Source organism: Muntiacus reevesi, chromosome 8 (genome assembly GCF_963930625.1).
Source record: "Muntiacus reevesi chromosome 8, mMunRee1.1, whole genome shotgun sequence".
Classification (NCBI taxonomy): Eukaryota; Metazoa; Chordata; class Mammalia; order Artiodactyla; family Cervidae; genus Muntiacus; species Muntiacus reevesi.
In genome coordinates, this window is record NC_089256.1 from 48,186,236 (window position 1) to 48,209,567 (window position 23,332).

General features: G+C 45.2%; 1 protein-coding gene across 1 annotated transcript in view; it reads right to left on the reverse strand.

Annotated features, from left to right (window-relative positions):
• Positions 1 to 23,332, reverse strand: part of SLC12A8 (solute carrier family 12 member 8) — a 129,664-nt gene that overhangs the window by 20,151 nt on the left and 86,181 nt on the right. Inside the window, exons 6-9 of the mRNA XM_065943302.1 lie at positions 17,824 to 17,911; positions 16,189 to 16,276; positions 8,626 to 8,772; positions 3,628 to 4,273 (exon numbers count right to left, since the gene is read on the reverse strand). Of these exons, the coding sequence (XP_065799374.1) occupies positions 3,628 to 4,273; positions 8,626 to 8,772; positions 16,189 to 16,276; positions 17,824 to 17,911 (969 nt within the window). The remainder of the gene's footprint in view (positions 1 to 3,627; positions 4,274 to 8,625; positions 8,773 to 16,188; positions 16,277 to 17,823; positions 17,912 to 23,332) is intronic.

The window sequence follows — 23,332 nt, forward strand, 5'->3', positions numbered from 1 at the left end:
TGGGTTGTCATGAGTAAAGTGCCCAGTAAGGTAGGGTAGGGCAAGATTGCCAAGAACCTTGCAAATCACACCAAAATGGAAGGTATTATATTCTAATGAAGGCTTTTAAGTAAAAGAGACAGGATGAGAATTTTACTCTGGAAAGATCATTCAGAGGACAGTGAAAAGGAGAAAGAGGATATGGGAGAATCTGGAGTCTGGAGATAAGAGTGGCGATAAACAAGAGTCTGAGTGCTGGATGATGAGGGCCTACACCAAGGTATAGGCAGCAAGAATGGAGGAAAGGGAGGGGTCAACAAGAGCTCGGGACATTTCTAAGATCTGGCAACTTCACTGCCTAAATGTTGCAAAATGACCACACTTCTCTCCTGATAACCCACTAAGAAAACAGAAGAGGAACTAAATAGCCATAAATCCACAAACACAAGAAGAATAAGAGAGAGAAGCTAAACACAAGTCTTGGAAGGTGGAGAGGTGACAGAGGAGCAGTAACAAGCTGAGCAGAGCCAAGGATGAGCTCCAGGCCCACAGAGGGCTGCGGGCAAGGACCAAGCCAAGGTACCCCGTGGACCACGGAAAGCTCCGTACCCGGAAGTGGGGAGGTGCAGGCGACTGTTCACAAGACTGTATATGAAACAGCTGGGCATCAAGTTCCTTTCCTCTGTTCATGCAGCTGGGGAATAACTCCTCTTTGCCTGACCCCTCCCCAGGGTGTGTGTGTGTTAGCGGGGGGGGGCAGGGAGATTCCTCTGAAGGAATCAAACCAGAGAGGGCCTGAACTTGGGACACCAGGCATAACAGAGAGAGAGGGGATGGACCTAGAAACTGCGGGATTCAATGACGTCTGTATCCTAAGCAGTGGGATACCTCAACTCCCTTATATCACCTGGCTCTGGCCCCCAGGCAAGAGATTAAAGGACTCTTCTCTGGAGGAACTGAAGAGCCACAGAGGAAATCTCTAGCTAATCACACTTGGGGGTCCTCCCATGAAAAAGCCAGCTTCTTGATCACTCTACAATGAGGTGCCCTAACCAATAAGCTCTGCCCAGGACACAGGTCTTCTCAACAGCTTTTCAGGATTCACTTCTAAGTAGAAAAAGAAATCAAAAGATCAACAGACATTTTAGTAAAGCCTCCAATATAAAAGGGAACATGAGACCAAGCCAAAAAGAAAAGAATCTAAAGATCATAGGGCAGAAAAAGACTTTAAAGGGAGAATAACTAATATTACCTGGAAAATAAGCATTGTACCCATAAAACAAGAATGAGATGATTTTCAAATTTTTTTTAAAAGATAAAGACAAATCAGATTACAACCAAGAGCTCTTGGAAATCAAGAACAGGTTAATATCACCAGCTAAAAAGATATTTCCCAGTCTCTGAGAATAGCTGGAAAAGCTAGTGAGTCAATCTCAGAGGTAACTAGCCAAGGACAAGACTCAGAATTACATGTCAGAGCAGTCTAGTGGGAATATCACTTCTGCAGCGACCGAGGTTCCGACACCGTTGACCCTGAAAAGTCCTGGATGGTGGAGCCAGGAATGTAGTCACCTTACAGCCACTATCATGCTTCCAAAGAGCTCCTCAAAGTCCTCATCTCTTCAGGTTTCTGGTTCCAAGTATACGGAGGGCTCATCTGATTCACTGAGATTTATTCCTGTGCCTGAACTCTGGCTGTAGGAGGGACTGGAAAACTGAGCATCTGACATTTTCAGTTTTAAGTGTGAAAGACTTGCTTTGCCTCCCACCAACACTCACAGCACTGGAAATTCTTCAAACATAGGGAGGTCAGTCAATGCCAAGAAGGGGAAAAAAAAGACAAAGAGGAATTCCAAGACAACAGCTTTGTAGCAGGCCTAAAGGACTGACAAACTAGAGGGGATCAGGATAGAACCCATAGGACGGACAGGAAAAAACAAATGGATATGATAAATGTCTTAAGAATTTGAGCATTTGGAACTTAACATTAAGAGCCATTTGCCATATTCACCAGAGTATGCAGAGAAAAATGATGACAGAAAAACCAAGCAAATAAAAAAACCATGGCAATTATTAACCCCAGAAAACAGAAAAAGTTGGACAAAAAAGGCAATGTAATCATAGTATAAAATATGACTCATAGTTAAGCAATATTTACTTAATCATGATAATATGAATACTAGCTGCTAAAATTAATTTTTAAAACTGTGATGTAATTACATGGGGGACATTGGGCGAGAAATTAGAGTGGCATAAATGAGCTAGTCTTCATTTATCATAATAGTAAATCAAAAGATGATACCTAAAACTGATATATCAAGAAGTAGCAATACAAATATATTATTTAGTAACATGAAGGTTAACACGATTTGGTTGAGAGTGGGATTTTCTGGGAGTGGAATTACAAGATGGAGAAGAGGGACAGTGTAGAAGAACAGAACTACTATTTCTGACTATGTGACTTTTAATTCCACTTGGTTTATTAAACTGTGCTTGTTATTTTGACAAAAATGATATGCTTAAAAAATTTTAATTATGCTCCTACCATTAAGAACCATCCACCTATCTGGAGGTAAAGAAGGAAAAGTAAGTGTACAAAAGAACCCAAAGCAATTATTTTTGGACATCTCCTTCTATGTCTCCTGTCTCCTCCTCTTTACCCACACTTGTCTGCACAGACCTCAGGAAGCAGGTTAACGTAGAGGCAGGTACTGGGCTTCAGCTACAGGGAGACCTGGGTGTGATATCCAGCCATGCAGAATATCAGCTCTGATGTGTCTCTGTAATCTCACTGGGACTTGGGGTCTTCACTGGTAAAATAAGAAGTGCTAACAATGATCATATGACATGCAATCATGTATGTCAAGTACCTAGAATATGGGGCTTCCCAGGTGGTGCAGTGGTAAAAGAATCTGCCTGCCAGTGCAGGAGTTGCAACAGGCACAGGTTTGATCCCTGGGTCAGGAAGATCCCCTGGAGAAGGAAATGGCAACCCACTCCAGTATTCTTGCCTGGAAATCCCACAGACAGAGGAGCCTCACAGGCTACACAGTCCGTGGGGTCACAAAGAATCGGACACAACTGAGTGAGCACAAGCAAGCACCTAGAATATGGAAGACTAAACAATTATGAGTTCTCTCTTTCTCTTGGAATTTCTCATGCCCCAGAAGTCTCCCTCTGTCTCTTGTCTGCAGATATGAGGAAGCAAAGAAAAGCTGTGCTCTTTATCACCTCTCCTGTCTCTCCATCCCCCTCCTGCCTGGTTTGGGAGATTTATCCTCCAAAGACAAAATTGACTGAGCCCTTGCAAGGCAGTTTGTCACAACACACTTCCACTTCCCTTGAAAGGAGAAACTGGTTTCATTCATGTTGGCTGATTTTTGAGTAAAGTGAAATTAATATTTAGTTACTAGTCATGGCTCCCAGCTCTAACATACAAGAGTAGATGGAAATTTCTGCTTAAAATTAACACTCTATACCAGATTAGAATTATAAATTCAGCTGATAACTGACCATAATATTTTAAAGTAAATATCAAATGAAATTAGCAAGGATTTTAAACCCAGCTATAAAATGACCTAAGGATTTGAAAGAGGGTTGTGATAACTCCCAAATTAGGGGGCCTTGGTGTGACTGCAAAGCACCCACCTTCTCTGCTTGGCCTGGGCTGGTTACTTGGCTCAGGGATGAGTTTTGCTCCATAGGCTCCCCTAGGCTGATCCCCTTCACTTCTGGGACTCTGAGCGTTCCCGTAGGGCCCCTGCCCCTCCCAGGAGGCAGTAGGCCATCCATCAGTGTCCCCAGGAGGGAAGGAAGCAGGGGACCTGAGGTCCAAAAGGAAGCTCTCTTGAAGGGTTTGCTTGCTGGCCTTCTTGGTCTTCCCCTTCTGATTCTCTAGGATCCCATGGCTCTCTCCTCCCCTGGGCTGGCTACTCTCAAGCTTCCTGGTTAGCTGGAGGAGATGATCCATGTCCTTGGTGAATTCTAGCAGAGTGCCCTCAGCGGGGCTCTGGGCAATGCCCTGAGAGCCATAACTGGGAGCCTTTTCCAGAAGCAGGGGCTCAGAGCAGTGGAGAGCACCCAGGCCCTCCCCGGGTACTGACTCAGGCCCCTCCGAGAGGCTACAGGCACCCATGGACAGGGAGAAGTAAGAGTAGTCCACTGTGATGTATGTCAGCAGGAAGTTGATGGTGACGATGGGGGCCAGGATGTTCACCTGACCCACGAGGACAAAGGCCATGGTCACCAAGCTGGTCAGGCAGATGGCAGCTACAGGCGTTTTATTTGGCCCTTTCTGCAGAAACAAAACGAACATGCAGGACCATGAAATTTCATGGAAGAAAATCACATTACATGATAGAAACACAACTCAAATTGGCTCAGTCACTTCTCCCATGTGCTTCTTGGTGTGTTAATAACAGTTCATCTACAAGCTTGGGATAATGATGTCCAATCCAGAGTAACTATTAATATGGGACAATACTATAGAACATGAACTTCACAAATATTTCTCTTTTTGTCTTTCAGTGGGTTTTAAAGTCAGCTTTGGAAATCGAAGAGGTACAAGATTTATTCTTCCCAAACTTTAATGGAGAAAACAACCTCAAGGGGAGTGGCAGACTCCGGAAGACACAGCAGATTCATTGGTGACTGAGGTAGGGAGATTCTAATACTAAACATGAACACATTTATGCACATCTGTTACTAATGGGGGTGAGTATGGGTGACCTTCAGAAAGACAGAAGTGGAGAAAATGTGCTAACTCCATGTACTGTGACCTGTCACTCCACAGAAACTATTCCTCACAGTCCCTGACATGGTTCTTGGGCCAAAAGCAACAGTGCTTCCAAGTCCTCACCTTCCTTGACCTGAGGATTGCCTTTGACCCAGCTGGTTACTCCCTGGTCTCCTTACTTCTCTTATTGGTCCCCATGTCATTGACTGCTCCTTAGTCTCTGTCACTGGCCACTCCACATTTCTGAATTCTGCATTCAGAGCAATCTCCAGCTCCATCCTCAGACTCCTTCTCTTCTCTACCTATCTTCTTTCTCTAGGACCTCAATCAGGCTCATGGCCTTGAAAACCAGTTTAATACTCTTAGCTCCCAAATTTGAAACTCAAGGTTGAAATGATCCCCTGAAATCTATACTTAGTCAACTGTCTACTCAACATTTGCAGTTGATATCTAATAGGATCTCAAACCAAATATTTCCAAAACCAAACTGCTAAACCCTTGATGTCCTGCTTCCCAATCTACTCTGCAGATTCTCCACTTAAGAAAGTACCCATTTCATCCTTGTAGTTACTCAGTAAGCACAATTCTTGATGACTCCTCTCATTCCCTCATTCTTCTTCAGGAAACATTGTCAGCCTTACTCTCAGGATAGACACATGACCTAACCACTGCACCCACTTCCTTTATGCCAGCACTGTGATGGGAAGAACAAGAGTGTCAGCTACATCCAGACCTGATCTGTGAACCTCCCAGATATGTTCCTCCAAGTGCATCCCCCTTACTGAGAATTGGAACAGAGTTCAACCTTCACAGGATGGAGGTAGAAAAGTCATCACTGGCCTGCTCTGAGGATCAGAGGCCCTATTGATCTGAAACACCTTTCCTAGAATCCAGAGTAAATTTTTTTTTTCAAAAAAGGAGTAAAGATACATTTCATTGTTTTTGAAAATTACATTTTGGATATACTTACTACAGCTATTTAGCATGCTGCTGAACTGCTGCTGCTAAGTCACTTCAGTCATGTCTGACTCTGTGCGACCCCATAGACAGCAGCCCACGAGGCTCCCCCGCCCCTGGGATTCTCCAGGCAAAAACACTGGAGTGGGTTGCCATTTCTTTCTCCAGTGCATGAAAGTGAAAAGTGAAAGTGAAGCTGCTCAGTCGCGTCCGACTCCTAGTGATGCCATGGACTGCAGCCCACCAGGCTCCTCTATCCATGGGATTTTCCAGGCAAGAGTACTGGAGTATGCTATTTAGCATACTCTAACAATAAAACTATCAAGAATAAAGTAAATTGTCAAAAACTAACAAAATAAAAGGAGGGTCTGAAATAAGTGGAAGGAGGTCTTAGGTAAACTGTAGGATGTGCTAGTGATCCAGGAAGGACTTTGATAAGGGTGGGTTGTAAAGTGATAAAACAGTCACACATGGACTTTTGTTACCAAAAGACAGCACAAAGAAAAGTCAAGTCACAGAATGGGAAAAGATATTTGTTAACACATGTAACTGGCAAAGAGCAATTCAGAATGTACAAGAATCCCTACAAAATAATTAGAAGACAGACAACCCACTAAAGACAATGTGCAAAAGGATGTCTATTAAACATATGAAAGATGCCCAACCTCATTAGTAATCAGGGAAATGCAAATTAAGACTGTAGTGAGATACCATTAAACACCCACCAGATTGGCAAAAATTAAAACATCTGATGATATCAAGTATTGGCAAGAACACAGAAGAATGAGAACACTTACCAACTGCTGACAGGAGTTTAAATTAACACAACTACTTTGGAGAAAGAGTTCACTGTTACCTACTAAGCAAAGATATACACAACTTACAACTGAGCAATTTCACTAACAGGTCTGGAAGAACTCCACACGTGAACCAGTCTACTACAAGAATGTTCACTGCACTGTCCGTAACAGTCCCAAACAGGGACATACCATGACAGCAGGATTAGTAAAGAAACTGCAGCAAATGAGGAAATGCTATAGAGAGATGATAATAAACAAGCCGCTGCTATCAGCAAAAACATGGATGACTCACATAAACATAATGATGCCTGAAAAGCATGCCATATTTATATAAAGTTTAAAAAGCAGGCAAAACTGAACTGTTTTGTTTAGAGATACATATGGAGGAGGTAATCCAGAGCTGGCAAACCATGGTCCCTAGGCCAGATGTGGTCACCATCTGTTTATGTAAGCCCACAGGCTAAGGGCATGTCCCCTTGACCTCATGAGTCTCCCAGAGACCAGAACAGAGTTCTATAAAGCAAGGTCCTTGGCCCAGGTCTAACAGTCATGCTGGCTGCAGGAAGACAGAACTTTCATACATTACTGGTAGAAATACAAAATGATACAGCTCCCATGGAAGGTGTTTTGGCAATATCTATTATTATTAAAATGTACTTACCCTTTGACCAGCAAACTCAGGAAATGTATCTGCATATGTATAAAATTGTAAACACACACACACACACACACAGAGTATCCTTTGTAGCACCGTTTACTGGAAGCTGTACTATCTATAGGGAACTGGTTAATAAACTATGGTATATCCACATGATGGGAAAAGAATGAGAAAGTTCTTTCTATATTCATACAAAAAGATAGATTTCCAAGCTATATTAAATGAAGAAAAGCAAGGCAAAGAACAATGTACACAGAACACTACCTCTACTCTCTCTGTAAAGAGAGAGAAGGATTCATGAAAAACTAATAAAACCAGCTATGATAGGGCGTGGGTACGGGTGATGAAAAAGTAGAAAGACTCATGACAGAAGCAAAAATTCTCAGGGTATCTTTTTAGTTTTGAGTCCTGTACACACATTATCTTGGAGAAGGAAACGGCAACCCCTTCCAGTATTCTTGCCTGGAGAATTCCATGGACAGAGGAGCCTGGCTGGCTAAGTCCAGGGGCTCACAAAGAGTCAGATACAACTAAGTGACTGAACAACACAACAACCCATGTTACCTAAAATAAATAAATTAAAATAAAATAAAAGGCACATACCACATGAAAGTTACTAGAGATGATAGTCACTTGTCCTACCCATCCATGCTGACTGGTGGATAAGAGGCAGAGGAAGGTAAAGGGAGGAATTAAAGATGACTTGTTCCTACGTGGCATCAAACAAGAGTGGGACTAGGGATGGGACTGGGGTAGGGAGGATCCCTGTTGTGTTTCCACAACATAGAAATCAACTACAGCTTGCAACACGGGTTTGGGTGGACTCCGGGAGTTGGTGATGGACAGGGAGGCCTGGCGTGCTGCGATTCATGGGGTCACAAAGAGTTGGACACGACTGAGCGACTGAACTGAACTGACTGACAGCTTGCAAAACACATTATCGGGAAGTGGGGTTCTCTCGGCTTCCTTCTCTTGTCACCCATTCAGTTTTAGGAATGTCTCATTTGATTTGACTCCACCAAGTTGTATCAGTTAGGGTTAGGGCTATGAGGATTAACAGTGAGCCCAGAGACCAGAAGTGTGAGAATTCAGCATAAAGCGACCCCAAAGGGGAGGTGAATCTCCAGGACAGAGTTAGAGCTGCAAGGACCAGGTCCCCCTCCTCACCAAGAGGTTCTTCTGTCTAGGCTAAACTTGGAGGATCCGGAATTTATTTTTACTAAAGGTTGTGGCACCACCTCTCTCTGCCGTGGCAGGGTCCATGGTGCTATTGTGACCATTAACTAACCCAGTGCCGAAGTGCTCTGGGTGGTTATGACATTGACAGATGCTTTGTCAGCAGCCCCAGACTAAAGAAGCCAGAGGACAGGGTGCAGGCTTGTTTCTCCCTACCAAAACCAGACCAGCGGCTCTTATCAGAAAGGTTTAAGCAATTTATTGGCCAACAGTCAGTTGATCAGCAAAAATGTACATTTCTCAAAGAAAAGGTCACTCACCCCTTGCCCCAAACAGGCCAGCGCGGGGATCACTTTCTCCTGGGCGATGCATTGCAGGATCCGGGGGGCTCCATAGAGGCCTCCCATACAGGAGGCCAGGGATGAGATGTACAAGCCCAAAAGGAACAGGACACCCACTAGGGACACCTGTGTGAGGAAGCAGTTTCATTACTCAACATCAGAATCTGCTTCTGCTCCCTTCTGCTCTTCTGGTACCCACCCGCCCACACCCCATCTGATCATAAATCCTCCAGATTCGACATCTTAGATATATTCCCAGTACCTCAGACCCACCCCACCTCCTTGGCACTGCCACCATTTCAGTTTGACCCACCATCACTTCTTGTATAGACTACACAGAGCTTCTCAAACTGACTGTGTCTGATTCATCCAGAGTGCTTGTTAAAACACAGATTTTCTGGGTCTTACCTCACAGTTTCTTGATTCAGCAGGTCTGGTATATGGCCCCAAATGTGGATTTCTAACAAGTGTGTGCATGCTCAGCTGCTTCAGTCATGTCTAACTCCGTGCCACCGTCTGGACTGTAGCCCACCAGGCTCCTCTGTCCATGGGATCTTCCAGGCAAGAACACTGGAGTGGGTTGCCATTCCCTTCTCCATGGTCTAACAAGGGCCCAGGTGATACTGATGCTGATGACCTGGGGACTGTCCTTTGCGAACCACTGCCAGCAACAACACTAAGAGCTAAGCTCTGTCCCCAGGCCTCTGCCAGCATGACCTACATGCACACTGGTCATAATGAATGTCCCTGCCATAAGAAGATCAAAGGCTCCCCACTGCCCTGACATACCTGGCCCTTCTTGGTCTGTGACACTTCCAGTCCCACACCCTGCACACTCAGAATCCATCAGCATGATTTCCCTGCTTGCTGGAACCCTCTGTCCACATCCCTAAGCCACTCACTGTCTCTTAAACTCCCAATTGTCCTTCAAGACTCAGCACAAACCTCCCCTCCTCCATGAGCCCACCCTCCAGCCCCTGACATGAGTGGGTGCTCCTCAGGGCTCTGCTGCACCTCAGTGTGAGGTTGGGGAGCAGCAGACACACTATTTCCCCCACTGGCTTCACATCCATGGGGCTCCTGTCTAGTTCAACCTGGTCCACTCGGTGCCAATACAGAGACGAAAGTGTTAAATGCGAGAGTGAGAGCCACATGGCCCACAGGCACCAGTGGACAGGAGGAGAGAGGGCAGAGCGGCTCTGCACGGGGCCCCCTGGCAAAGACCAGTGCTGCTGCTGGCAGCTGTGTCCCCCACTGTCTGTCGTGAGTCCACGAGTCCACCGCCCCCTCCCGAGCTGAACTTCATCTACAGCCACAGGAAAGTCTCTCTCTTTAGGCAACTGGCCTGAACCGTGTATTTTAAGGGCTCATTTGTCCAGCTGTTACAGCTGCATTAGATTTCATTTTCTGTTTTGTCCCTTATACTCTTCTCCATGAAGAAGGTCCTCACCCCAGTTTTTGCTTCCTTTTTTTTTTTTTACAGTGCATCAAGCTATACTGAACACTGGCCATAAACTAGCACCAAAAATCTGTATCAGCCAGGATTCTTGACAGGAAATATTTTTTAAGCATGTGTTTATAGGATACTGGAGGGTCACAGAATCATCAGAAGGCTGAAAGATGAGGCTTGGAAAAAGGCAAGACCCAAAGCTAGCAGCACACCCAGAGTCCTGAACAGGGGCAGTCTGACCAAGATGCTACCAGCACCTGCTGCCCCAAAGATGAATTCTCACCATCACTTTACCTTTGCATCATTCATGACATTTGAAGCATCTGGTGGGCCCAGCCTAAGTCACACACCCTACCAGGGGCACAAAGGGAAAGGCAAATAAGAGTCTGGTCATTTGGGGTCCTATAATAATAAATGGGGATCACTCCCTTCAAGACCTCACATAAGTGAATAACCCTCAAACGGTCAGGGAGATCAGAAGTTTTTTGGATAAGCGCCTACCTTTTCCTTAATTCAGTGCAGATTAGTTCTCCTTAAATGCATTACTTCATCTTTATCCCCAGTGAATCTCCCTTATTTTCTTCAGTGTCATGAATTTATGTCTATCCCACCCTATTCTATTTACCACTTTATTACTAGAAGAAAGTAATGTCATATAATATTCCCTTGCTTTATTTGTGTATTCTAATGGCAGGTCATCTACCCTGTGGTTAATTACACTCATGGCCCCTCTTGCCAGCATGCCATAAGCTTCTAAGTCTCCTGCATCTTGGCCCTCCCCACCACACGGAGTCTGGCACACAGCATTCAGCAAGTACTGTTGGCTGGGGTAATAAGTACTTCACAACTCCACTGTAATTGGTGTCCTGGATGTCTTATAAAATTGTTAGATAAACTGGTCCCAGTATCAAACCCCTGACTCATTCTGAGATGCAATCATTCATCTATATCCTTTGTTTCCGCCTTCTATCTGTTGACTTTTTTTTTTTAAAAAGAACTCTGTAATAAAATTTTATAAAAAGCTTCCACTCTGATTATACACACAAGTCATCCTGAGATTCTGCTCTAATTGTTACAGAGTGGGACTCAGACATAGTTGATTTTTCCAAAAGCCCTCCAGGTGATTCTAAGGTGAAGTCAGGGTGCAAGCCACTGGGCATTGTTCCCTAGCTTCCATGCATGCTCCCCTCAGAGAACTCTCCATCACAGGCAGGCATGGTATCTCCTTGCAGAAAGTTTACTGCTTCTTATCCAAAAGGTTACATACATTTGAGTGTAAAAAGTTCTTTTCCATGTATAGCCTACCCATTTACAGTGAACGTGAGTGGGAAGGAAATGGCCCAGGCTGGTGTGGTTCAGTGTTGGAACTAACCTTGGGAACTTAACGAGTCTCTGGCAACATGTGGATGGATACGGTGACCTCCATCCTGGCCAGCCTTCCTACAAACACTCCCCAGGACTGCTGCAGAGCCCTGGGGCCAAGGGCCAGAGGGATGACCATCTAGGTGTAGGAAGCTTTGTCTGGTGTGTCAACTGCATTTAAATGGACTGTCCATTTGCCACTCTTTTATGTAAAACTGTTATTCAACCAATTTTCTGAAAAAGAAACGAAACTTTGGTCCTTGTGGTTGAATATAACAACTCCATTCTCTCTCTCTCCCACCTGAGTCCTGCCCCTTCCTTGTCACCCATCTACCCTTGGAGGGAGCACTGCCTGAGGACAGCATAGACACCTGGCATAGAGCAAAGCTTTACAGGTACAACAGTAAGCTCCAAGGTGCTGCTCCCAGCCTTGTAGATAAATCACTTCCTCTATTTATCTAGGACTGTAAACTTAACTACTTGTGCCAGTGAAGGTGGAAGTGAGAATTTATTTGTGCAGATATATGTCAAAAGTTCTTTAGGAAAACCCAAAAGGTGCCCTTCTATCATCTGCTTGTGTGGGTCATCACAAAATGCTGTCTTTCTAATCTATTACCTGGGGTGTGAACTACCCTAATTTCTTTTTCAGTAACTATTGATGAAAAGCACTAACTTGTCTCTCTGTTCCTGGTATTTGATCCCAGCTCCCATGGGAACTCCAGTCACTGAAAGATCCCACCACCCCACTGGCCACTCCCTTCTCTTGAAGAACTGGGTTTAAGAAGGTCATTTCCAAAGTACTCATTCTGCCTCATCCAATTCCTGTGGCCCTTTGACACTACTGAGGAGTACATCCTGACACCTTTACCCCTTTACAATCCCAACCAGTTCCCTCTCTCTGCAGGCATGAGTTTTCTAATACTGTCCTCATCCCACAAGGTGACCAACATCTCCACTTTCAAACAAAGTTTTTCTCTCACTTGATAGCCACTTTCCACAAGCAAACATGTGGGCTTCCCTTGTAGCTCAGTTGGTAAAGAATCTGCCTACAATGCAGGAGACCTGGGTTCGATTCCTGGGTTGGGAAGATCCCCTGGAGAAGGAAATGGCAACCTGTTCCAGTATTCTTGCTTGGAGAATCTCATGGACTGTAGCCTGCCAGGCTCCTCTGTCCATGGAATCGCAAGAGTCGGGCACAACTTAGTGACTAAACCACTACAACCACCACAAGGAAACATGATTGGCTTCACTTCCCGAGAGGCAGAGCTGTGTCCAGGACAGAGAGCAGAGGACAGGCAGGCGGGGCTGGGTGGCTGTGCTGGGCCAGGCTCGCCCCCAGCTACAAGCCCTGTCTCACTCCATGTGCAGCTTGTGAACTGTGACTGTCAAATCCAAGAGTGATGAGAGTTTTCCCTGGGCCATGGCTCATTTTTCACAGGCATGCTTTGAAGATACTCCTCCTATTAATCTGTTTTTATTCTTCTAGTTAGTAAGCTCCAGGGCTCCTAAAATATTTGATCTTTTTGATGTGTAATAAACACTTCTTTTTGGGCTTCATATAAGCTTACTGTGAAACAATTAATCAGTCTATTTCATTTTAGCCCTAATAATACCTGCTGTTGATACAATTCCTTTTTCTATAACTGAATAATATTGAGATTGACACTTTGGGGGCTTTTCCTATTCAGTTTAACATGTGGATTAATAGGGGAAAAAAATGTCCCCACCTGAAAATGTGTACTGTCTGTAAAGGTATCCCCATAGGAGTGTGTCTGTGTCCAGTCGTTCAGTTCTGACCAACTCTTTGCGACCCCACGGATTGTAGCCCAGTAAGCTCCTCTGTCCATGGAATTTTCCAGGCAAGAATACTGGAGTGGCCTGCCATTTCCTACTTCAGGGGATCTTTCCAACCCAGGGATCAAACCCATGTCTCTTGCTCCTGCGTTAGGAAGTGGACTCTTCACCACTAGCGCCACCTGGAAAGCCCATAGGAGCGTGTCGGGGAATCAAGATGTAGTAAGCATCAACCATGCCCCAGGTGTTGTGCCTCCCACAGATTACCTCAGAGTCACTGTGACATAGTCAAGATTTTTTAGAAAGCTTAACACCCGACAGCCAGGAAAAAGTTCCTCTGGGGTAGGGATAAAAAGTGAAAAGAAACTTCTGAGAGAAACCATGGGCTGGGAAGCCAAATAATTAGAAATAGATCAGAGGAGCGGCAGGAAACCCAGAAAGAAACAGATGAACTGACCAGCTGCAGGTCAGTGGAAAGGAATCCAGGGCAGCCGGCAGCCGCTGAGGATAATTGTTCTGGCAGAAAAGGACTGAGAGAAAGAGAAGGAAGTGCTCAGAGGTGTTTGTCTCTCCTCTGAGGAGGAGCGTCAAACGGCGGAGGCCACAAGTCTGGGTCCAGGCGAGACCCTCAGGGCACACAGACCAGCAGGAAGAGGCCTTGCCTTCTTGGGGCCCAGGAGAGCTCAGAGATGGGCCGGCTCAGGACCCAGCCACAGCTAAGACGGGGGAGGGCAGACGAACGGTTTATTAAACACCACATCAGGGTGGCGGGGGTGTCAAGAGACCACGTGAGGCACGCGCACCAGCCAGCCTCTCATGCCGCACGCTTCCCTCCTCCAGGTGCCGAGAGTACAGCTGCCTGCGGCCCAACTCCCTAAGTATAGTCCCAGCTACTGCAGCCCAGTCAGTCCCAAGGAGGGCAAGAAGGAAAAGCCGGGGTTCATGGCTTTCAGCGGGAGTCTCACTTGGTCCTCTCTTTGTGGGACCCCAGGGCGGGGTGGGGTGGGCAGCACACCAGGGAGCCGCTATTGTGGAGTTGCCCCGAGCGGTTCTGTCCCTGTTCCCGCACTTGTGGCAATGGCCTCTGATTGCTACTGACAACCAAGGATACTATCTTTTCTTTCTTGCATAGGTTTCACAACTGCCTGTTCCAGGAAACACTCTTGTGTCCTCTCCAAAAACCCATCTTCCACCTCTCACCTGGTGGGTGCACAGTGACCTGCCCACAGGCTGTCGCCAGGTAGGGTTTAGCAGGCGCCCCAGCCACCAGAGAAGTGCTGGCCTGCCTGTCTGTTTTACTGCTGGGGACAGGTGGCCTTTCAAACAAGTCCCCCCACCCCCAACCTCCATGCATAAGTCTATTATTAGAGGTGGAATCTCCACCCACGAAGTCTCCCTGGGGATGCTGGTGGATCTCCCCCGGCTGCTGGTGAAAGCTGTTCTCACTCTCTTACTTGGGGCCTTCCTGGGACACATGCTGCCCCCTCACTAACACCTATTCTTGGCTTCCCTGCAAAACAGGGGAAGGTGTGGAGAGAGGGGCCCCACCCAGGGGATCATTTGACTCTTTTCATCCAGATCAGAGTCTCTGATGGTTGAAAGGGCCTCTGTGGGGGAATCCACAAGAAAGAACCGGCTCAAGAAGGGGCAGAGCTTGCTGGCATGGTGTGGACAGCAGCTGGCCGCTCCCTCAGTCCAGGCCCAGCTTTTCATTCCACAGTTAGAGAAGAGGCCCCTGGGAGACGAGACGTGAGATGGCAGCAGCAAGCACAGACATATAAATGAGGGACACTGACTCCTTCCCTGAGAGTAAACCCTGCTCACCTGGGGGGTCTAAGACCCTGGGCCCTGGGAAGTGGATGTCAGTGCTCTCACTCCCTGAACTGCTCCCCCTTGCAAACCTTGCAAGGTAAGGCCAAGACACCTTTCCACCCCTGAAAAGAAATATCACCTTGACACTAGTGTCTACACACCTGAAAAAGAAACCTGCACCAATGTGAAAAGCCAGCCCAAATACTGCTCTAAAATGTAAGTTCAGCACTTCTAGCCCCAGGCTGCCCCAAGCAGCACCCCTCTATGTACCTGCAAGGCAGCTTTGCAAAACCTCACACCAGAGAAAAAGGTGCTTTTTCTGCAACAAGAGCAGTGATACTCAGGAGTTAACTGAGTAAGGACACCTCCCTGGCCTGGCATGTCTTTCTGATACATGACAGGAATCTCAGGGTCCACTTTCCCCCAGGGAACTTAAGGGAAGAGAGGAGTTTTGGGGGATTTCCAGCAAAATGTCTGGAAGTCTTAATCTCCTGGGTTCTAGAGATGCCAAGTGAGTGTCCTTGACTGTCACATGACCTCCAGCCCGTTCAGAGGCTGTGGAACATGAGGACTTGGCTAATCATCTCTGGGCTGGTGTAGTGCTCAGGAAAACAAAGATGCAGTATCCAAATCCATCGGGCCATCCCCTGGGGAACCATAGAGGACAAGGGGCCTCCGGCCCTGCCTCCCACCACCCCTCACCTTGGCGCTGGGCTTCCTGCCCTCTTTTTATCCATCAGCCTCCTCCTTCTTACCAGTTTCTTGTGAGTAGCTTTCTGCTCATAGTGGAAGGGAGGCTATTGGCAACAATGAAGGATTGTTGGAGCTGGGGATCTCATGTGACCAAATTCTTTGTTTCTGCTCTGATTTTTGACATGCAGGGTTGCCCGTGTCCCCATTATTTAGCACCTGCATGCATGTGTCTTCTCTGATGTGGTTACCCAGGTCTAGGTATACATAGGAAGGACCTGTACCTGTCCCACGGTTTTGGCCCTTGTACTGCAGTCCTGGGCCCGCGACTACGTGGATTCCCCAGCCAGGATGCAAAGGGGAGGCAGCCATTGCTGCTCAGAGCTGATCAACGAACTGCAGCCTGAGCCCACCAGGCTGCAGGACTCACCCACCTTTTCCGCAATCAGGAAGTCATAGCGAAGGGCCTCTCGGGTGCAGATGGCGCCGAGCAGGAAGACAAAGACGATGTACAGAAACCACCTGCAAGAAACCCAAGCGGAACAGGGCTGCCACCTGACATCACTCAACCCCATTCCACTCCACCCTCCTCAGCCTGAGGGCTCCCCCAGGGAACTGTCCCCAAGGACAGAGAATGGTCATCACGAAGCCTCCCCAGATTGTCTGGGGGCACTGCCAGTACTCTTTTCTCCTCTAGCGTATTTCATATAAATATACATAAACATATCATTTCATATAAACATATAGAAATGTATCATTTGCTTCTTACAGAGGAAAACACAGAGATTTTCTGGGGTGGGGCAGTCCAACCCCAGGATGCAGGCCACGGTTGACTGGCAGGTCTGTACCCCATCATTCTATAGCAGAACAAGTTGATGAGCTGTCAGGCCTCGGACTCCCGCTGTTCCTTGGCCCCCAGGTGACAGAGAGCCAAGCCGAGTGTGAAAGACCAACTGTGAGCTGGCTCTGCCCTCAGAAGCCCTGTGACCTCGATGAGCTCACATGAACCCAGTGGCCTCATTCCCATCTGGACAGTAGGAGGATGGGCCAAAGGCTCCTCCTGGGACCTCCCAGCAGTGACCAAAAATGAGGCAGGGTTCTTTCTTTTCCTTCTGGACAACCACCCTTATCTTTGTCAGCCTCATTTTCCTCCCAGAGAGATCATCTTATTTAGCACAAAATAGACAGGTGCTGTATACCTGGCTAGGAGCCACAGTCCCATTACAACAAGCTAAAGCAAACTCAGCAGTGATGAAGAGGTGTATTAATATTTTTTAAACATCACGGTTAAAATAATGCAGGTACTTTAATCCTTGTCATGTCTGGGATTTCATTACCTTTCACACCTACCCAGTGAAGGCAGAGGAGCCTCTTTCCATAGTGCAGAGAAAAAACGGAAGATTCTACGTCAGAATCAGACCCAAGGCACCCAGCCTGCTCACATGGGTGGCACAGTGTGAACTAACACAGGGAAGCCTGACGGCCTTGGGGCAGCGCCGGGGAGGCAAGCTGGGAGAAGAGGAGAACCAGCCTCTGACTTCCTACTGTGCGCCATTACACACAGCATCTCCTCCACAGTCTACAGGACACATGTGTTCTCATTAACCCCATTTTACAGAGAAGAAAATGGAGGCTCAGAAGGTTAACTGTCTGAAGTCCCACAGACAATCAGCGGAGGGGAGTAGCATGCAAGTCTTATTTCGTCTGCAAAACTCTTCCTTTTTAAATTCCCTGCAAAGGTCCTTGAAACTCAGTGGTTACAAAATGCCCAAGTTCAGAATGGGGGTGGGGAAGGGGCAGGGCAGGAGGTTGAGGGAAAAAGCAAAGAAAGGAGTTCACCTTCTTTAACGACCCCCTTCCTTGCCGCATTCCCAGGCAGGGGGGATGAAAGAGCGAGCATCTAAACCCACCAGACGTGAATTTTCCAGCTCGCTGAGTGTTAAAAGGAGGATTGGAATATCGAATAGATTGGTCACATTCAGGGCACTCTTAGAACAAAAGCAGCAATTCCCTCTTTTGCTGGGGTTTTCTCTCCCTCTCTCCAGCTGATTGCCACAAGGGGAACTTACGAGATGCCAACGGCTACTAGGGAGCCCAGGGGGATGCTGGCAGCAGGCTCCCTGAGGTCGCCCCCCATGTTGAAGCCGGCCATGACTCCTGAAAGACACCCAGACGGGAGAGAAGGGTGAGCAGCATCCTCCACACATCACCTTCCCCTCCTCGGGGCCTCTCCTGGAAGGGATCCTCGAGCATGCCCTCCCATCTGCAGCTCTGCAAAGTGCACTTCTCAGTCTCCCCTGGCAACTGGGGAGGCATCCTCAAGGCGTGAAAGGGACTTTTGTGGGTTGGCTGATGCTCAGGAGGAGAGCCCAACTGGCGACAAAAGCATCTTATGGCCCAGTGCAAAGTAATGAGGGCCAGGGAGGCGGCTGGCAGGCCACACAAAGGTCCCAAGGCCACATGCTGAGCTCTGAGCTCCGCCTTCCAGCCAGACAACACCCAGGAGAGACTCAGCCTTAGCAAACCACCACCCCTGCCTGCTCAGCAGAGTTCTTTTCCTCTGCTGCCCCCAGACTACACTGGGGTTCAGGGGCCCCAGAGACACGTTTCATCCAATATTTAGTCAGCAGCCATGTTCAAAGCTCCTGAGCAGCCAAAAGGCTCTAAACAGATTCCAACAAACCATCTTGATGCCACCAACACTGAGTGGCAAGCTCCTCTTCACCGTGGACTCTATTCCTCATGAACACTCATGAAAAGCACGTAGTCATGATGGGAGGGACATCGTTGTGGTCCAAACAAACACAGGCAGGAAACCAACAAGACAGCATGTGCTGAGCATCACATGGATCCAGCCCACACGTACTCTGCAAGTCCACAGGAGTGGGTGCATTGTGAATGTGGTCTCGAAGGACATTTTGCATGGGTCTGGGGAGAGGAATGGGTCCAACTCCATCAATGTGGATTTATGAACACTTTGAACCTGACAGGGACTGTATTAAGTGCTTTTCATGCCTTTTTTTTTTTTTTTTAATCTCATTTAATCCTTACAACAACCACATCAGAAAAGTAGAATTATTTCCCCCATTTTATGGACAAGGAAACTAGTGCTAAAAGAAGTAAATTGAAATAGCTTAAGGTCATATATTTAGTAAGTAGCAAAGCTAAGATTCAGCCTTGGTCTGTGTGATTCTCTTAACACCTCTGCTATAATGCTTGAGGGAACTCAAGTGCAGTGAAGTAAAGTGAAAATTTAGGCCCAGAAAGTTAAAGAGAAGCTATTTCAAAGACTACCGCGAATGCTGAACCAAGGCAGAGGACTGCATACATTTTGATCCAGCAATTCCACTACTACGGTTGTACCCTAAGTAAACAGTCAAGGATATAAGTAAAGATTTATCCAAAAATGTTTATAAAAGCTTGTATATATAGAGTGGTGAAAATTATAAACAATCTAATGTTTAAAAGTAGTGTGTGTGTGTTAGTCGTTTAGTCGTGTCCAACTGTTTGCAATCCTATGGACTGTGGCCCACAAGGCTCTCTGTCCATGGAATTCTCTAGGCAAGAACACTGGTGTGGGTTGCTATGTCCTTCCCCAGGGGATCTTCCCTACCCAGAGTTCAAACCTGGGTCTCTTGCATTGCAGGCAAATTCTTCACCATTTGAGCCACATAGAGGACTGGCTAAATAAGTGATGATACATCTTTCAATATATACCAGCCCTCCAATAATATCAAGAATATGTTGTGATACGAAAAGAACTATTGTTTCAATTTCAGAGGCATATCTGAAAGCAGAACATACAGTATGATCTTATTGTTGTGGAAAAAAAAACAGATAAATAGATATGTAGAAAAATGAAAAAGGAACTAGAACATATTCAAAATAATGTTATTTCTGGGTGATGGAAAAACAGATCATTTTTTATTTTGTCGTTTATCTCTACTTTCTCAATTTCCTATAGTGATCATTGTGAAATAAGGAAGTAATTCTTAAATGTTTTTTGTTTGTTTAAAATGGCATGTCGGGCACATTTTCTTTATTCTCAGTCCTCTCCCTCCCAAGATCCTATTAAAAGGGCAGTAAAAGGGGAAAATGGATGCATGCCTAAAAAAAAGAGGATTGGGAGGGGGAGCCATAAGTAGATGAAAAGTTTCCCCAAATGTCTGGAACATAGAAAATGGATAAAATGATACAGAGTACTAAAATGAAAGGAAAAGAAAACCTTGGAATGCTTTTCTAGAGTATCTGAATAAACTGCCCAAGGAAAACCAGGACCACTAGTATGGATATTCACACTCCAGATGAAGCTCTCCTCAAGAGCCAGACATACCCACAAACGTGCTGCTGTCAACCCTTTCATGAAGGAAGAACCCCATCAGGGAGACAGACCCCCACACACTACAGTAGGAGATCCACACCAGCAACCAAAGATTGTCAAGTGTATAACAAAAATTAGCAACAAATACACAAACACATGCGCGATAAAAACAGAACAACCTGGGCTGGAAGAAACATAAAAATCAGGACACAGGAGAAAATTTTGAAGAAAATACTAATTAGTAGCTCCGTAAACATCCAAGAAGAATATTCTACCTATAAAGCAAGATGCTATGAAAAACAAAAAATGATCTAAGAACAAGAAAAAGACTTTTGGAAATTAAAAACATGATCACTAAAATTAAAAACATGATTATTAAAACTAAAAATGCAGTGGAATATCTAGAAGATAAAGTTAAGTAAATATCCCAGAATTTAGAACAGAAAGACAAAGAGGTAGAAATTTTGAGCAAAGAATAGGAGAAACAGAGATGAAATCTTGGAGTTACAATATCCAACTAACAGGAAGTCCAGAAAGAGAGAACATAGAAAATAAAATAAGCAGGTAAACAACAGAAATAAATGTCTTCAACCTGAAGAAGACACAAGTCTTCAGGTTGAAATATCCCATAAAGTAAACAACAAAAAGGCCCACACCTAAATGCATCATTGTGCAATTTCAGGAGAAATGCTAAATATTTTCAAAGATAAAAACCAAACAGTTACAAAGGAATAAAAATTAGACTGGCATCAGACTTCTCAGCAGCAACAGTGAATGCTAGAAAACAATGGAGCATTGATTTTTAAATTCTGTGGAAAAACTATTTTGAAACTAGAGTTTTAGCCAGATTATCAGTTAAGTGAAAGTAAAGTTAAGCAAAGAAGGGCTCAGAAAATTTACCTCCCACACATCATTTCCAAGGAAGAAACTAAAGCAAGGACTGCAGTAAAATGAGGATATAAGCTAGGAAGGAGAAAACCAGAAGATTCAGAAAGCAGTGGTGATAAGTCAGGAGTTAATAAAGTCCCAGAATAATAGTTGTGCAGTTGTGCAGCAGAGAAACCAGCAGGGACTGAAGCAGAAGAATGGAGACCCCAATAGGAATGCCTTTGGATAAGAACTGGATTCAACACAAAGGACACTATGAATTATTTTAAAGATTTGCCAACTGCATATTTTGGCAACAAGAGAAAATACTTATTGAAACTCGAGGAGAAGTAAATAAGAAAACCAACATGTAAATATGAAGGAAACTAAAATAGGACATGACTTTAAACAACTAATAAAAGAAAAGTCTTAAAGTTAATCCATTTGGCCATTATATTAGGAACATTTTCCCCTAAATGACACAAGGGCCATGTCAGATGCAGCCAAGGAAGTGGAATTCTAGCCCATCACTTTGGTCTTCAGGGAACCACAACTACATGGTCATAGTCATAGACATAACCAGCCCAAAGGACTTAACTTTAGCTGCAAAGTAGAATACAAATAATATCTACCTTGACAAAGTAACAGTAAAGCTGTAGCTAACAGCTAATAAGAAATGAAAAGAGAAAAGAAAACTAGAAAGAGGAAAGGGACTCATATTTTTGTTGTAGTAGTGTGGGAACAAAAGTCCCAGGATCTTCACTCAGGACTGGCTGAATGTTACAAGCTTCAGTTAGTTTAATAAGAAAACCTGAAATGTGAGTCAGTCATTAAATTTGTTAGGTCAATAAGGAAATGGCCAGTAAATATTTACATACAAGCTGCAATAAATTTAAAGTTAATGCTAGAATTTATTCTGTATTTTGTCATCATAAAGGGGAATTTTTAAGTGTTTGCTAAGAAGAGCAAGAAATTTCCAAGAATATTGAACAGCTTGTCTTTGAAGTTCAAAAACCGGTTGACTTGTAACCTAAAGGCAAAAAAGAAAAAAACTTTTTTAATAGAGAGAGAGAGGGTGTGTGTGTGTGTGTGTGTGTATGTGTGAAACGGTGTTTGTTCACTGCAAGTTGTAAATTACAGCTTTCATGAGATTTTCCTCTTTACCTGCTAGTCATCAACTTGTCATAGCTTCCCTGATATTGCTCTAAAACACAAATATAAAAGGATTATTCAGAATCCCTTAAAATCGGGGATTCCTTTAAGATAACTAAAACATTCCTTGTAAAAATACTTTACACATGAAATAAATATGACCCTAATATATTACTCGTAAAACACAACACAGAATATTAATTTTCCATACCAACAATAAGCAGTGAAGAGATATAGCCTAGGATGGATAACAGAGACTAAACATATTATTTAAAGTTATAAAAACAATTTTAAAAATAGCTAATAATTAAAATATGACTATTAAAAATTGTTAAGAGGATAGAGGAACATGTAAGGAAGCTAAACCCTCTACATTTCTTACCATGGAGTCAATAAATTACACGTGACTTTGATTATCAAGTTATAGATATAAGCATGTAGATGTAGGCTAAATCACTTCAGTTGTGTCCAACTCTTTCAGACCCTCTGGGCCATAACCCACCAGGTCCTCTGTCAATGGGATTCTTCAGGCAAGAACATGGGAGCAGGTTGTCATGCCTTCCTCCAGGCGATCTTTCCAACTCAGGGATCCAACCCACATCACCTGCAGATCCCTCACTGCAGGTGGGATTCTTTACCCGTGGATTCTTTGCCGCCGAGCCACCAGGGAAGCTCAGATATAGGTATATTGCTTGGTAATGCAGTTAGCTCCTGAAGTACTAAAAATGGTTGCCCCCATAGAGGGGTTCTTGGGTGGTAAGATTGGAGGAGGAGAGAGGGAGGGTTGAGAGACTATTGCTTTATGTTACAAGAACCTCTGCACTATTTTTTTTTTTTTTTAATCACATACAGGTTTTATTTGGATCAAGAAAGCAAGGCCAAGGACCTGCCTATACTCTGACCACAGCTCGTGGGACCATGTCCTGTCACCGAGCCTCTGCTCAAGGACTTGGGCTGGCTGCTAAAAGAGTCTGACAGCCAAGGCCAGCCCTGGCCAGATCTCCACGTCTACCTGATACTCAGGGCCCACTAACTTCGTCCATTAACACCACCTCTTTCTGAATCTCCCAACTTCTGAACCTCTGCCAAGGTTCTCACCTGTCACCAGGTTTACCGGTGTCTTCCCTACCTGGCTTCCTACCTTCGGCAATGACTTTATTCTGCCCCCAAGCCCCTGGCAATTCTATGCCCATTCATTCAGCTTTGCAAGTATGCAACCTTTGCATACTGCTATGTAT